General features: G+C 41.6%; 1 protein-coding gene across 1 annotated transcript; it reads right to left on the reverse strand.

Moving 5' to 3' along the window:
* Positions 1-1,630: 1,630 nt before the first annotated feature.
* SLC25A4 (solute carrier family 25 member 4) lies at positions 1,631-7,479 on the reverse strand. Its single transcript, XM_072122922.1, has 4 exons — positions 7,281-7,479; positions 3,495-3,981; positions 2,975-3,115; positions 1,631-2,105 (listed from the first exon to the last, which is right to left on the reverse strand). The coding sequence occupies exons 1-4, from the start codon at positions 7,389-7,391 to the stop codon at positions 1,948-1,950; spliced, it is 897 nt and encodes a 298-aa protein (XP_071979023.1). The 5' UTR covers positions 7,392-7,479; the 3' UTR covers positions 1,631-1,947.
* Between the last annotated feature and the right edge of the window lie 7,631 nt (positions 7,480-15,110).

Raw genomic sequence — 15,110 nt, forward strand, 5'->3', positions numbered from 1 at the left:
GCAGGCATGGAGGAGCGGAGCGGGGCTGGAGCGGGCATGGAGGAGCGGGCATCATGGAGCGGGCATGGAGGAGCGGAACAGGGGCTGGAGCGGGCATCACGGAGCAGGCATGGAGTAGCGGGGCTGGAGCAGACATGGAGGAGTGGAGCGGGGGCTGGAGCGGGCATGCTGGAGCGGACATGGAGGAGCGGAGCGGGCATGGAAGAGCGGAGTGGGCAACACGGAGCGGGCATGGAGGAGCGGAGCGGGGGCTGGAGCGGGCATCACAGAGCGGTCATGGAGGAGCGGAGCGGGGGCTGGAGCGAAATGGAGCGGGCATGGAGGAGAGGAGCGGGGGCTGAAGTGGAGGCTGGAGCGGAGCGGGCTGGAGCAGGACCAACAGTCCGACCCAGTGAAGAACACACTGCAGATGTCCCGAACATCTGCTAACTTATCGGAAGACACGCGCGCCAAACGGTGTTCTTCACAATAGTATGTGAAGAACATTATGTGTGAAGAACACATTGCAGATGTATGGAAACATCTGCAATGTGCTCTTCACACATAATGTTCTTCACATACTATTGTGAAGAACGCCGTTCGGCGGGGGTGTCTTCCAATAAGTTAGCAGATGTACGGAACATCTGCAATGTGTTCTTCACTATGTTCTTTCAATGTGTTTTTTCAGTGAAAACATCTGAAAACATCTGCAACGTGTTCAGTGTTCTTTCGATGTGTTCTTTCAGTGAAAAATGCTCGAGTCTCCCATTGACCTCAATGGGGTTCGTTATTCGATATGAGCACTCGAGCTTCGGGAAAAGTTCGAGTAACGAGCACTTGAGCACATTTTAGTGCTCGCTTATCTCTAATTATTACTGTAGTAACCATCCAGGGTCCCGAGAACATGAAGAATATGGGTTCTGGAGCTCTTATGAATAAACCAGCACTTTCCACACCTCCAAACTCCTCCTGTATTCTGAGGCAGGGATGCTGGCAGGGATGTCGTTTCAAAATGGTGCCTAGTGTGGCATGTCCTGGGCTGCCTGGGACTGCAGGAGGAGGTCTTAATTCCTGTCTGGTGAACTATGAACTAGGGTGAAGGCTTGGGTGCCCACAGAAAGGGCTCAGAGTGCCATCTCTGCACCCGTGCCATAGGTACACCACCACTGCTCTATATCATTACCTCCAAATAGGTTGGATTGTGAGAAATGGAGACTGAAATTTGCGTGTTTCGTGTAACAGGCTCCATCAGAGCTGTAGCTCAGCTCTAGTGGTTTTCTACTGCCCCCCCCCCCACCTAACTTTATCTGGGCTTTTTCTCTAACACTGTACTTTTGTATGAGTGACATGCAGAAATCTAGATTGATAGATGTTATTTTTCACTGCCCTAATTTGTTTGAAAACCCTCATTTAAAAGTAACCCAACCTATAGGGCATGTGTCGTGATATTTGTGGATGTTCATTGTATTTTTCAGAGACCTGGGACATAGGAACTAAAGTTTAAAAACCATATGTTTTGTCATACTAAAGGAATGTACCTGTCCATGGGTTGTGTCTGGTATGGAAGTAGTATGGAATTATACACCATGATCCTCCAGTTTATTAGCCAGAGATAGGATGTCATTACCATAATAAATAAGAACTATTATAATCTTTGTAAGACATATATTTTATTTATAAATTACATAACTTCATCCCTTTACATGTGGTTCACGGGTTTCCATAGATCCAGTTACATAAATACAAAATGCATCCAGTACATGAGATGGGATTGTACCAAGTCTAGTCATGTTCACATTATGCATCTGCACCAGCTTAGAAACTATTACTATCTGTTCTTGTTGCAAACCTGCCCTTTACGCTCTGTTAATTTCCCTAGGAAATAGGATTTTTTTCCCTGAAATCAGATGCATCATCAAGTCTTTACCAATTAAATATAGAAAGGATAAACATGACAAGTTTATTAGTTTATGCATATTTCTTGATTTCATCATACAATACGAGTACAAATGCGCCACCCATGCCTCTCAGGACATTGGACCAAGCACCCTTGAAGAAGGCTTTAGGTCCTTCATCCTTGGCAATCTTCTTCCAGCAGTCAATTGTTCCCTTGTACATGATATCAGCTGTTTGGGAAGTAAAAACATTCAATATATTAGAAAAAGAGGAGCAAAAGAAATCATAATTTTACTTTTCCCAGAAACAACACCACTTTTATCCATCGGTTGGCAACTTTAATTGCAACTCAACCCATTCAACAAAACATTGGATGGCTTTTTCTACAAAGAAATATCAAAAAGTAGTACAAATAAACAGACAACCAGGTGATAAATCCCCCAATGGAGTTGTAGGTGGCTAACACCCAACCCAGCATATTCCAAAAGGATAGGACTGTGATATTCACTGGGTGCATGGGGCCTATAGATACATTCTGCATGTTGAATGTGTAGTATAAATTATATGTGAACACACCCTTAAAGGAGTAATTTTACAAAATCAAGTTATCACCTACTCACTGGATAGGTGATAACTTGGTATTGGTAGGCACCCAACTTGAACTCCAATGATGGGGGTGTCAGGTTCTCCCATTTGGAAGGCGAGACTGGTTGTGAACACTTTCTATTACTTTATGTATTTCTATGGGATTACCGATGATTGCTAACTATTGTACCAGGCTATTTCGGACAGTCTTGTAGTTGGCGAATGGCAGCTGGAACCATTGCTATAAGTTGGAGTCTGATTGTTGCTACCCTAACTACAAGTAATTATCTATTCGATATCAGATTTGATTTTCCTGAAATACTCTGGAACAACCAATTGATAAGAAAATAACACATGAATTAGGGCTACCTGATGTGTGCTTCCCCTTCTCATATTGAGAACATGTAACATTATCCTACCCATATGGAGGTCTTCGAGAAGAAGGATTGTACATATGGCCTCCTCTCCTAATTCATTATATGAAACCATTTTAACATTAAGTTATGATACTTACCTCCTTTCCTGCCAGACTGCATCATCATACGACGTCTGACAGTGTCAAAGGGATAGGAGACAAGACCAGCTACGGCAGTGACAGACTGAGCGATCATCCAGCTCACCACAATGTGCACGTTCTTGGGATCTGGCATCATGCCTTAAGGGAAAATGACATAGACTAGGTTAGCATGAGATGTGCCAAGTGATATATGTTAAACAATGGTCAACATACAAATCAGTGGAAGGGAAACTCTGTATATAAATCTTAAATATCAATAAATATATTATTTACAGAATTCCGTCCACACAGGAAAATTCTCTTCTGAGCCACATATAATTTTGGCCATGATGTCTATGGTTGGTGTCATTTGTTATAGCCTAGATGTATGTGAGCACTGGGCTACAAGTATTTTTTTAATAATTATTATTATCATAAAGGTTTGGGGAAACATGGATCTATCTGATGGTGTATCTTTCTATATAACTATGATATAATATGAATGCATTTTGTAAATAAAGCTTAGGATATTTCTTACCCTTAGCAGTGTCATAGACACCAAAGTAGGCAGCTCTGTAAATGATGATGCCCTGGACAGACACGTTGAATCCCTGGTAGAGACCTTTAGCACCATCTGACTTCCAGATTTTGGCAAGGCAATCTCCAAGGCCACTAAACTCTCTCTGGTTGGGGCCTTTACCCACATCAGCAGCTAGACGGGTTCTGGCGAAATCCAGAGGGTACACAAAGCACAGGGAAGTAGCTCCAGCAGCTCCTCCAGATGCCAGGTTACCAACGAAAAACCTCCAGAACTGAGTGTGCCTGTCTACACCCCCCAGGAAGATCTGCTTGTACTTGTCCTTGAAGGCAAAGTTGAGAGCTTGGGTTGGGAAGTAACGGATGACATTAGCGAGATTGCCTCTCCAGAAGGAAATGAAGCCTTGTTCTTTGGGAATTCGGATAACGCAGTCCATGATTCCTTTGTATTGCATATCGGCTGAAATTTGCTTACTGGCATGTTGGACCTAAATCAAAAGGTGCAAGAAGCTAATTATTGATGTAGGCAAGAAATGTTTTATTTTCACAGTAGAACTAGTCTAATGTACATAAAGCAATCAGGAATTCTTATACAATACCTGAACCTGAATAAGATTGCTGTAAGATACTGTATCATACATTTTATCAGACATTGTTATTTTAGGTGCTGCTCTCTTTTTTTATAAGCTTTCCACCAATCCTCTAAATCTCTGACTCCACATAAACCAGGGGCATCATTCACACACAACTTACGTTCTAGCCATAACTATAAGTGTCTCTGTTTCTTATTCAGTCCTCAATACCTAAACTTTAAAGGAAACCTATCATGAGGAACCTACTATCAGAAGTAGATCTGATGGTAGATTCCTCCTATGTGCCTCTGCCCTAATCTGTAATGTAATAATCCTGGAACCTAATTTATCTTGTTCGAAACTTTATTTTAGTAATATGTAAATTAACTGCAGAGGCTACTGGGGGGTGGAGCTGCCTTAGCTTCCAGTGCCCGGCCAGGCTAGAACACACCCCAGTAGCCTCTGCAGTTAATTTACATATTACTAAAATAAAGTTTTCACCAAGTTCCAGGATTATTAAATTACAGATTAGGACAGAGGCAGCCAGGAGGAATCTACTATCAGATTTACTTCTGATAGTAGATTCCTCAGGGTAGGTTTCCTTTAATACTTTTTAAATAGTTCATCAAAATTAGTGTGGTGTGTTCCAAACTACTCCTACTCTTACAGATGGTTAAAGGGCCTGCAGTGCTGTGTCTGGTCCTACTTGCAGCTCTGTCCTTTCACTGGAATAGGTTTGAGCCTCAGTGAGCTGTAACACCATGCACAAAATGGGGCACATTTACTAAGGGCTTTGCACCAGTTCTCTGATGGATTTTGCACTTTCTTTTAGGTACAAACTGCTTGCACCGGGAATTAAGAAGTGCCTGTGCTACATTTGTGTTGCACCCAACCCTTTGTGGCACAGCTGCACTAGGCACCATGCGATACAAATTAGGGGGCGTTCCGTTGCTCAGTCAGACTGTGCACCAGATTTATGATGCAAAGTCTGCCAGAATTGTGTCACGAACCCCATGTTAAAGGTGCGCCAAAAAAAGTTGGTGCACTCTGTCAGGGCAGTGCAGGGAGCGCCAGATTCATGAAGAACATGAGCCAGAAATCCTGAATCTGGTGCCCTCTGCACACTACATAGGCAAACTACATTTAGTACAGTTTCCCTGTTTTTAGTAAATGTACACCAATGTAGGCAATGGCCCAGATTTGTCAAAACTAGTGCAATTGCCTGTAGAGGGTGCAGTGTAGGTCAGATTCATGAAATGTGTCACACGTTCTTCATTAATCGGACGCCCCCTGCACTGCTCCAGCAGAACGCAGCATTTTTTTCACCGGAACGCCCCTTTGGTTGCACCTTTTTTCCGTCTTGTCGGATACAATACAGCTGCGACACAAAACTGGTGCAAACACTTCTTAAATACATGTGAAAGCAGCTCGCATGTTCTTTCTAATGCAAAGTCAGACATAAAACTGGCACAAACATTTTAATAAACGTGGGCCAATGTGCCTGGATAACAATCAGCTTAGACTGGGCATAAATTAGTCACATAAAACTTCTTGATGTCTAATTCAAGGCAAAGATTAAATTGGTGAAAAATCTGTGGCAAAATGATTCTTCCAATGAAATAAATAAAAATGACATGCTCTATATTCCAAGTGGAATACGGGTGGATGCAACTCAGAGTATTGGGCATGACGGGGAAAATCAGGTTCCAATAATGCTGTGTGAACATACCCTTAAAACACTGATTATAAGTGCACACAACAAGCCTGTATTAGCATGTGTTCTAATAATTGCCAATAACAACCTCTTGCTGATATTGCTGTGCCAGATTATTAGCAATAGAAATATCAGCATAGTGGTCTATAAAATTTTTTAAATCTCCTAAACATAACATGTACAGGTTAGGGATTGTCAGAATTTTTTTCATTGAAGACGTATTCCTAAGATTAGTACATGGCGGCTGAGTATGTAGTACCTGGTGCATGTCCACTACACAGGGTATTGTAATGCTATATACATTTATAGGGATTTTCTATGATTTTTATGTTGATGATGACCTATCTTTATCACAAAAGTAGGGTCTGATGCTCAGCACAATCACCACTGGAATCTGCACCGTCTAGTGGTGATGCCTGGGTACTCGACATCAGCTCCAGTAAACCAGCTCAGCTGCTACACCAAAATAATCTAGATATTATCCAGTAAAGTCTGTGGTCATTGACCACATGTTCAATAGGAAAAGGAAATAACTTTATGACTGTGGGACTGGATATGAGTTGTGAAATAGAGGGCAAGAATGTTTTGGGTGGTTCTCACTTAACACTACAGTCGCCCTTATTTCATCTGAAGTAGATACTCAAAGATATGAAAAGATTGCATTGCACTATGCAGGGGCTCATGTTATTTTACGCTATCTTGTATAAGTCCAAGCATGTGCAGATCAAGAATTGTTGATTTTTAGACGTGAACTGATATGACTCTCAAGGATGTGTATAATACATAATAATAGAATGTATTAAATACAGTAATAAATGAATTAATGTTATTAATGCAGGTAAAGCAAACAATAATATTTCATTAATGCATTGGTCTATTAAATTTGGTATACAATTATGGTATACAATGCAGTGACATTAAAAAAATCTATAAAAAAGAACTAAATTGTTCCATCTTATTTCACATTATATACGTATTACATAAATGCAAAGATATTTTATGCTGACTATTGCTTAAACAGTGTTACTTGTAAGAAAGCAGCGTCTGACTGACTTGACATGTGTTCTAGGACAACCATGTGATAGGTCAGTTCTAAAAACAGTCAATGGGCCGAGCAGGAGACACTTTCCATATTTAGTCACTCAAAGCTTTGCCTGGAATATGTCATGTAGTGTCCTCCCCAAAGTCATAACCACCCGCCTATCCGGGCTCACGTGTATCTGACACTAGAAGTTTGTTCATCTTGTGACCTTCCAAGTTCTATGTACAGGAAGAAGACTTCTCAGAATATGAGAGTGCAGACTTTTACTAATCCCACAAGTATAATAGTTATAGATAAGAGCAAAAACACATTATATGCATATACTAACTACTAACAGTGTTTGGTGTACCCCAATATTGCAGACCCTGAATAGAACATATTCTATACTTAACATAGACGCCCTGTTATAGGTGGTCCCACTATTATTACTACTTATAATATTAATGTTAATGATCTTACCTGCAGCAAGAGTTTTACTCTTTCGATGGGGGCGACAGCAGTCTTGGAGATAGCTGCAGCAATACCACCAGCTAAAAAGTCCTTGAGAAAGCTGATAGCTTGGTCACTCATCTTGACGGCGGTAGAGATTCCTTATACTATAATATCAATCCTCTACCAGGCAGCTCCCTGTCTGCACTGCCAGCCAAAATAGGACGAGTGACAGACCAGCTCCTCTTTATAAAGACACTGGATCTCCCCCAGGGGTGGGATCTTAGGATTTTACTTCTAATTGGCTCCTGTGTCCAGATCAGAGGGCACAAGGGGCATGGGAGACATGTTGCTTCATGGAGACCCCCATGATTCACATAGGGACATTTAAAGGACATATTAATGTTATCTGCTCCAGAGTGAGCAGCTTTTTGTCACGGCATGTACCATAATATAAATAGCATGCTTGGTAGTCTAAGAAAGGCCAGGGACATTGAGGAATCAGAATAATGGGGATAATAATAGGATGATTCCTTACCCCCATGATTGATAGCTTCGACCTATACTCTAGAAAGTTATGAGCTGCAAAGAATATGGTAATACTGATAAATTTGCCGTCATTGTCATTTCTGTATTTTACTATTGAATACATTGGGGCACATTTACTTACCCAGTCCTGTCGCGATCCCCAATCCAGACGGTCCGACGAAGATGAAGTAAGGCGCGATTCACCAAGATCGTGCCCCTGAGATCCTGCATGTGTCGCCCCCCGCTCCCTGCCGGAGTTCACTTTCTTCTTCCTGTTGCATGTAAGTGCATGGCTTGCGACATAATTTGAGATGTTAAATCCCACGCGTTGTCCGAATCCGTCAGATCGTCCGATGGCCCGCCCCCTTATTTATGTTGTGTGAAAGCCGCCAAAAACCCTAGGTAAATGCGGTGCAAATCGGAAAAATTCCGGAATCCCGATGGAAATGCGTTCCGTGGACCCTTAGTAAATGTGCCCCATTGAGTATAAACATTGTGGATTTTCATTAGACTATCCAAGATAAAAAGCTTTGCTTACATTGCTCCTTCCTATGTGAAGGGGCCCCATATAGTAAAGGAGCCCACATTTCCCGTAGAATGAAATACTACCCTGTTGTTTAATGGAAATTGCTATTTATTAATGCACCATAGAAAAAAAAATTGCTGTACAATTTTATTAAGTTTCAGATGCTTTCCATAAGGCATTGACCGGTTTCGTTGAAATATTTTCTAGTGGAGGCATATACAATCAAGTAACACACAATCAGATACTTGCTTCCTCTTTGGCTGCAGCTTTATAGCCGCTACAGTTTTATTTCCTTACTGCTGTCTTTATCACATGACCTCTGCATCCAATCAATGGCCTCGGCGCAACACCACTGAGCATAGTGATTGGTTCCAGCAGACGGTCACATGCTGTAAACAAAATGTGAGCTGCGCAGCCATATAAACTAACCAAACACCTAGGAGTTATGGAGCTGTAGCATGTAATTGTATTTTATTTGATAGGTTTTTATTTGCAATGGACATTCCTATTAATTAACAACTGTACAACTTTACTGTACAGCTTTACTCATTTTATTATATTAACTACTGCACTATGCTTTTATGGATCAAGTCATGTCAGTTTCAAGTTTTCTTTTGGTACCTTGTGAAAGAATGTTTTTTAAATATTTTTATATACATGGTTGTCAGTACAGTCACCTTCACATCCACTTCCGTATGACATTGCACTTCTTCCGGCACGACATGTCTGCCAATCATAGTAAAGTCACCATGTGACACTAGATGTGACTAGAGAGCACGAGCCGCTCTGTCCCAGAGCTGGATAACTGCTGCTATGGCTTCTCAGGACATTTGTGCTACAAATAAACCTGCACATGATGGCACAGGAAGAGTCAATCAAGGAGCGGTCAGGGTGTTCTCCGCTCTTTGCCACCTGAAGAAAAATGCATTCTTCCTAGGCTGTCAATGGAAGTGTGTTTGCTGTCAGCAAAAAGGAAACAGTTATTCCCTTTGTGTAGAATCAAGAAATTATCAAAAGTAGTTTCATTCTATTCGAAACACTGGCAGAATAAACATATTCTAGTAGTAATCATATAAAATAAACCCCAAAACAATGAAAAATCACAGACATACAATAAACAGTCAAGTATTATTGTTATCCCCTATCCTATGACATCATTTTATTCAATACAAAATTCCCCAGGGGTATACAGAACTCCATAGCTAATATATGGTTTGACAGGTGACTTTATAAACTTACAGAGTGTGTAGATGACATAACATGCTAACTACAGGCAGGTTACCTACAGGATAGGTTCTGTAGGTTTCTTCTTAAGTTGAATTTGTATGTAAGTCGGAACTGTATATTTTATAATTGTAACTCCAGACAGAATTTTTTTGGTCTTTGTGACAATTAGTTTTTAAAAATGTTGGGTTATCATAAGAACCAGGATTAACAATAAAGCTTAATTGCAGATACATTTAAATACCGTTATACCGGTTTATTTTAGCCTAGGGCTAAAGTACAGTAAATTACCAACATACAGTGGTTCGTTTGTAACTAGGGGTCATCTGTAAGTCAGGTGTTCTTAAGTTGGGGACTGCCTGTATTGCCATATACATACAGGGGGTTATTTATCATACGTTGGCGCTAGTGTGCTGGCATATGATAGCGCCGCCGCTGCTCTGGTGCAGAACAGATACTTCAAGAGGCTAAGGCCGGCGCAGGGCCTGCCTGGTGTAGAAATAAATATAGTAGGCAAATTTTTGTATGCAAGTGCATTTGCGATGAAATCTGTGCATTTTTTCATTAACTTATAGGGGGACATGTATTATCATATCTGCGCCTAAAAAATGCTGGGATCTTTCGTTTTTATGGGCGCAGAATTGTTGCGGATCATTTATAATGAGTTTGCGCCAGAAAGAACAGATGTTTCCGACTATCCTGACTCTTCCGTCTTTTTTTGGAGCAAGTGGACGTGGCCTAACTTTTCCACATTATCAGTCAATTTAATGTGTGTTTTGTCGTCATTTTTAGGCGCAACTTTTGGCGCACAATAGATCAGGAAAAAAATTGTCAGAGAGCAAAATTAAGGCGCAGTCCATGTAAGATTTTGGCGCACATCTCATTGATGTCGGCATTTTTATGGCGCACGACTGATTATTACCGTCTACCCATCATCTACTTACAGCCATGCGCCACTTTAATCACATCGAGCTGTACTTTCCGGAGACTGATGTCTGATGCCGACAGTTGTGCTTGCGCCAGAATTAGTAAATCCCCCCTATATTTGCAGAATCAGCACTATATGCAGTTCATGTTGCATATACTGGAGTTTTGAACCGCGCTGGTGATCCTGTGCTCTTGTCTACTAAGAGACTCCAGCCTCTTAGCAAACGCTTCCATTTTGGACCTGTAGACCACATCTGAACTGGCAGAGATTTTTGCTATAGTCTGTACCGGTTCTTGCCGATACCTGCTCTTGACCTGCTCTGCTCTTGCCCACCCTCCAATATGCTCAAAGTGGTCTGCGGGTCGGAGAAGCCCAAAACTGTTGAGACAGGGAGATTCATGTGCTTTCTCTGCTAGAAAACTGGACATATGAATATCACTCACTGCGTCCGAACTAATTAATTTGGAATACATTCATTACTTATTATTTCTTATCTTAAAACTTATTTCTGCTATCTACCTGTTACTAATGATTATCTAATTAGACATTCATACATGAAAAACTAAGAATACTTCCCAGGCGATCCATTGCTGCTTTCTACATGACATCTGACCTAGTGTATAACAGCTGAGATTTCAATGTATCAACTTAGATTAATTAAGTCTTTGTATCAGAGACCAATTGTGCTATAGTAGATTCTATAGTAGAAATCCCTGATGTGTTTTGAAATATGTCAGAGAATAAGGTGAAAAATGAGAGTTAACCTGTATCATCTGTGTCGGGTTGGACTTAAGGTGCTTTCTGTACACCCTGTCCTTACTAGATTGAACACTGGTTTACTCCTTTCCTAGCAGTCTTAATTGATTTCCACCACACCCGTCAGTTTGCTATGCATTTTGCTCTTGGTTACAAACAAATGAGTTAGCTGTGATAGACAAATTCTTCCTCCACTCACATTTCTGCCCTGCCTGAACCAATCATTTTGTGGACTGGGACTCTTTCTTGCCGTATGTTTTATTTTGAGCTATCTGATGTTTATCTTGACTTCTGTATTTTGCATTCAATGACCCCTTGCCTGTTTTCTGGTTACTCCATTCTGTGCTGCATTTGTCCTCTTGGTTCTGGTCCACATTATGTCGACTACTCTTTGGCATACCTCTCAACCATCCAGGATTTAGCATGACAGTCCAGATTTTCAGCCTCACTGTCCCACCTGGCAGGATGTATGTGCCAGGACATCGCTGTAATCAACTCTGAGGATGCGGTTGATTACAGTGATGGGGAAGGGAGCTGCGTGCTCCCTGCACTATCACTGTGACTCTGCTTCTGCTGTATGTAGCAGGGCCAGCAGGTGATTACATGTGACGGTGTCATCCCTGGTGACTGCTGGCTTCACTGCTACATATAGCAGAAGGAGAGGACAGAGGAGCTACTGAATTGGATTGGGAAAAGGTGAGAATCTGTTTATTATTTTTACTGGTGGGGCAGAATAAAGGTTGGAGCAGCTGTTGGACAATAAGAGGGGGAGCAGGTGGGGAGGGGGGCAAAATAAGATGGGGAGCTATTGTGGGAGGCACAATAAGAGGGGAAGCTGCTTCAGGGTGAGTTGTTGGGGGTGCAAAATAAGAGGGGGAGCTGTTAGGTGGCAAAATAAGAGGGAGAGCTGCTGGTGGGCAAAATAAGAGGGGGAACTGCTGGGGGGCTTTAATATTTGATGGAGCTGGGGGTACAATATAAGAAGGGGAGATGAAGGGCACTAAGGGGGAAATACTGTGTAGGGGTGGAGTTAGGGCTGAGCAAAAGGTGTGGCTTAGGGTGAAAAAAAATTCTGCAGCGCTTATATTGTATTTTGTTCCTCTTTCTCTGTTGAGAAAGTTGGGAGGTATGTCTTTGGTGTTTTTGTTGTGCAGTCTTTGTGTTTGCACCTTGGTGAAGGAAAGGTACGGCGACTAGTTGTTCCCTACTGCTTAGGGTAGGCTGGACAATTAGGCAGGTACAGTGGGGAAGGTAGTTTTGCCTTAGGGTTTTCTGTCCTTGTCTGTCCTTCCAGTCTGTCCTTCCAGTGCCTACCACAATAGCTCAAACAAATGGAAGGGTAGGACAGCAATCTGTCTCCAGTGAGAAGCAGTTTAGGGTGGTGCCCGCGGCCGAAGTTTCTGATGCCGGAAACCAGGAGTTAATATACTTGAAGGAGGGAGCCACAGCACCAAAGATGAAGTTCAAGAAGATTTATTTACATGTGCAACCCAACATGTTCAGCGCCATGTTCCCTCCTTCAAGTATACCACAATAGCTCCCCATCTCATTCCAAACTGTTCCCTTAACCTCTATAAAATAACTTTAGGGAACCTTTTTTGCACCTCTATCATATTGCTTTGTACTTGATCCTGTATTAGACCATCCCAGCACTAGAACTTTACAAATACTAAATACTGATTACCAAAACTCCCCTGAAAGCATACCTCACCTTTCAACAAACTTTGTATAAATCAGCAACATAGGGAAAAAAAAACCCTCTGTTTTAAGCCATAATGTGACATGTCATCAATATATTCTAGCAGCTTTCCATACTGAAGATTAATTGCAGTATCTTGTGACTTAAATACTAAGGACATCAAAATCAAGCATGATAAACCAGGGACACTTACTCATAGATCCAGGCACTGTGACTGATTTTAGAAGGAAGGAGGCTATGGATAACAAGTTAACACAACTATTAAAAGCCCTAAAGGGCTCTGGGGTGCGTTACATTGCTGTAGCTTCACAGGCTGCTATCCTGTCTCTCCCTCCCCATCTCCTCCGTCAGCATTTTACTGCAATCTTGTTTCAGCACACAGTGGAAGGGCTTCTCCTGCACAGTGTAACAGCCTGTGCGGCTGCGGCACAGAGGAGCTCTGGTAAACCCCCCAGGAGCCCTTTATTGAAATATAAGGAGATAGTCACTAGATACCATAGTCACTGTTCCTAGATTTATAAGTGTCCCTGGTTTATCATGCTTTATTTTGTTGATAGATTTCCTTTAACTTGGCTTTACTGCTACTATCACAGTAATGGTATGTGACATATTATTCTCATGTTATACCAATGCTGAATTTACCAGTCCTTTCTTTTTATGGATTTTGTATTCATTATGTGACAGAAATATATTCTCTCCATTGCAAAAAATAAAATAGATTAAATGATTAATACAATCTGTGATGGGGAACTATGGAAGAGCAGTCTTTCTCAGGGTTTAATACAGTGTGATACAATAGTAGGCATTTCATTACATGGTAATTTCCGTCACCTACATTGACTGAATTCCACTGAAAGTGAGCTGCCTTTAATTGTTACCTCCACAGGGAAACCATAGCAGCAGTAATACACCTGCTGGTGACATATAAACCAAGACCAGACAGGTTATTCACTGGGACATACAGGCGTAAACAATGCACAAGGCAAATAACAAAGGAAAGACAAGTAGTAAACACTGGTGCTCATTTATGGGAATATATGAAGTATTTGAAATGTCACTCAAATAGCTATAGACAGTGACAAGCACCTTCAGTGCCAACATCATCAAGATCAAATTTGAACAAAAAGTGATCAAAATCGTGTACAGTCTGCAAAAACAGTGGCAACGAAATGTCAGATCGTCCTGCAAAAAATTACACAGGAGGTGTCACGGGAGGCGTTATCTGAGATAAATAAGGGGGTATAGCACTTTATCCTGCACTTTCTAAAAGCCTCACTTGAGATGTCATTCTCTGAATACTACCTGTACAGGTCAGACCCCACTAAGCAATGATGACATATTCTTGTGACACCATCGCTTCGCACCAAGTACGCGCATGAAACATTGATTTTATGAAACAACTGTCTAACTACACCAAGCCAGTAGAAATGGGTATAAAAAGGAAAGAAACGTACCCCGAAAATCAGGACTATTGGGTCCTACTCTTTCACATTGCAGGTCATTTACTAGGTGTAACATATTGGGACACATTTACTTAACCGTCCTGACGTGTTCCCCAAAAGTGCATTGTCCGACTGGAATGCACTCTCCCGTGATTCACTAAGATTGTGCGCCAGATATCATACATGTGTCGCTTCCCCTGTCAGGTCCGTTGGAGTTCACCTTCTTCTTCACGGTGTATGTAAGTGCTTGATCTTGCGGCACAATTTGAAAGTTAAATCCCGTGCTTAGTCCGAATCAGTCGGATTGTCTGACGGCCCGCCCCCCAATTTTTGTGGCATGAAAACCGACGCAGCTGCGCCACAATCCCATCGCGTGCGACACAATCCCCAGTTAAATACCTGTCATAGCAGAGCAATTTGTGTTGCACACTTAGACCCACAAAAAGCAAGTCAACCAACTTCTATTTCTCCTTTATGAATGTAGAATCATTCACTTTCAGCCAATGCGCCAATTTATTAAGCCTATGCGACACAAAAAAAGTCTATTACATCACACATTTTGTGCGCCCAAAAGAACCGTGCAACATAAATAATAAATGACCCCCTCTTTTCTTTTATTTGTCTTTGTATAGGTAAAAGACCTTTTTGGTCTTAGGTGTTAAATTATCATATGAACCCACCACAATTCATTGGGACCAGTTGATCATCTTCAGACTTCAGGGAAGTATATAATCGGTCACCTTTCTGCCCTTTTCCT

This window comes from Engystomops pustulosus, chromosome 1, assembly GCF_040894005.1.
Source record: "Engystomops pustulosus chromosome 1, aEngPut4.maternal, whole genome shotgun sequence".
Taxonomy (NCBI): Eukaryota; Metazoa; Chordata; class Amphibia; order Anura; family Leptodactylidae; genus Engystomops; species Engystomops pustulosus.

Bases quoted from the DNA above. Each gene is read 5' to 3' on its own strand.
- SLC25A4 (XM_072122922.1), bottom strand. From the start codon at position 7,391: ATGAGTGACCAAGCTATCAGCTTTCTCAAGGACTTTTTAGCTGGTGGT. The intron at 3,116-3,494 runs GTAAGAAATATC...TTTTCCCTTAAG, and splicing joins TGTCTATGACACTGCTAAGG to GCATGATGCCAGATCCCAAG. The intron at 2,106-2,974 runs GTAAGTATCATA...CTTCCCAAACAG, and splicing joins GCAGTCTGGCAGGAAAGGAG to CTGATATCATGTACAAGGGA.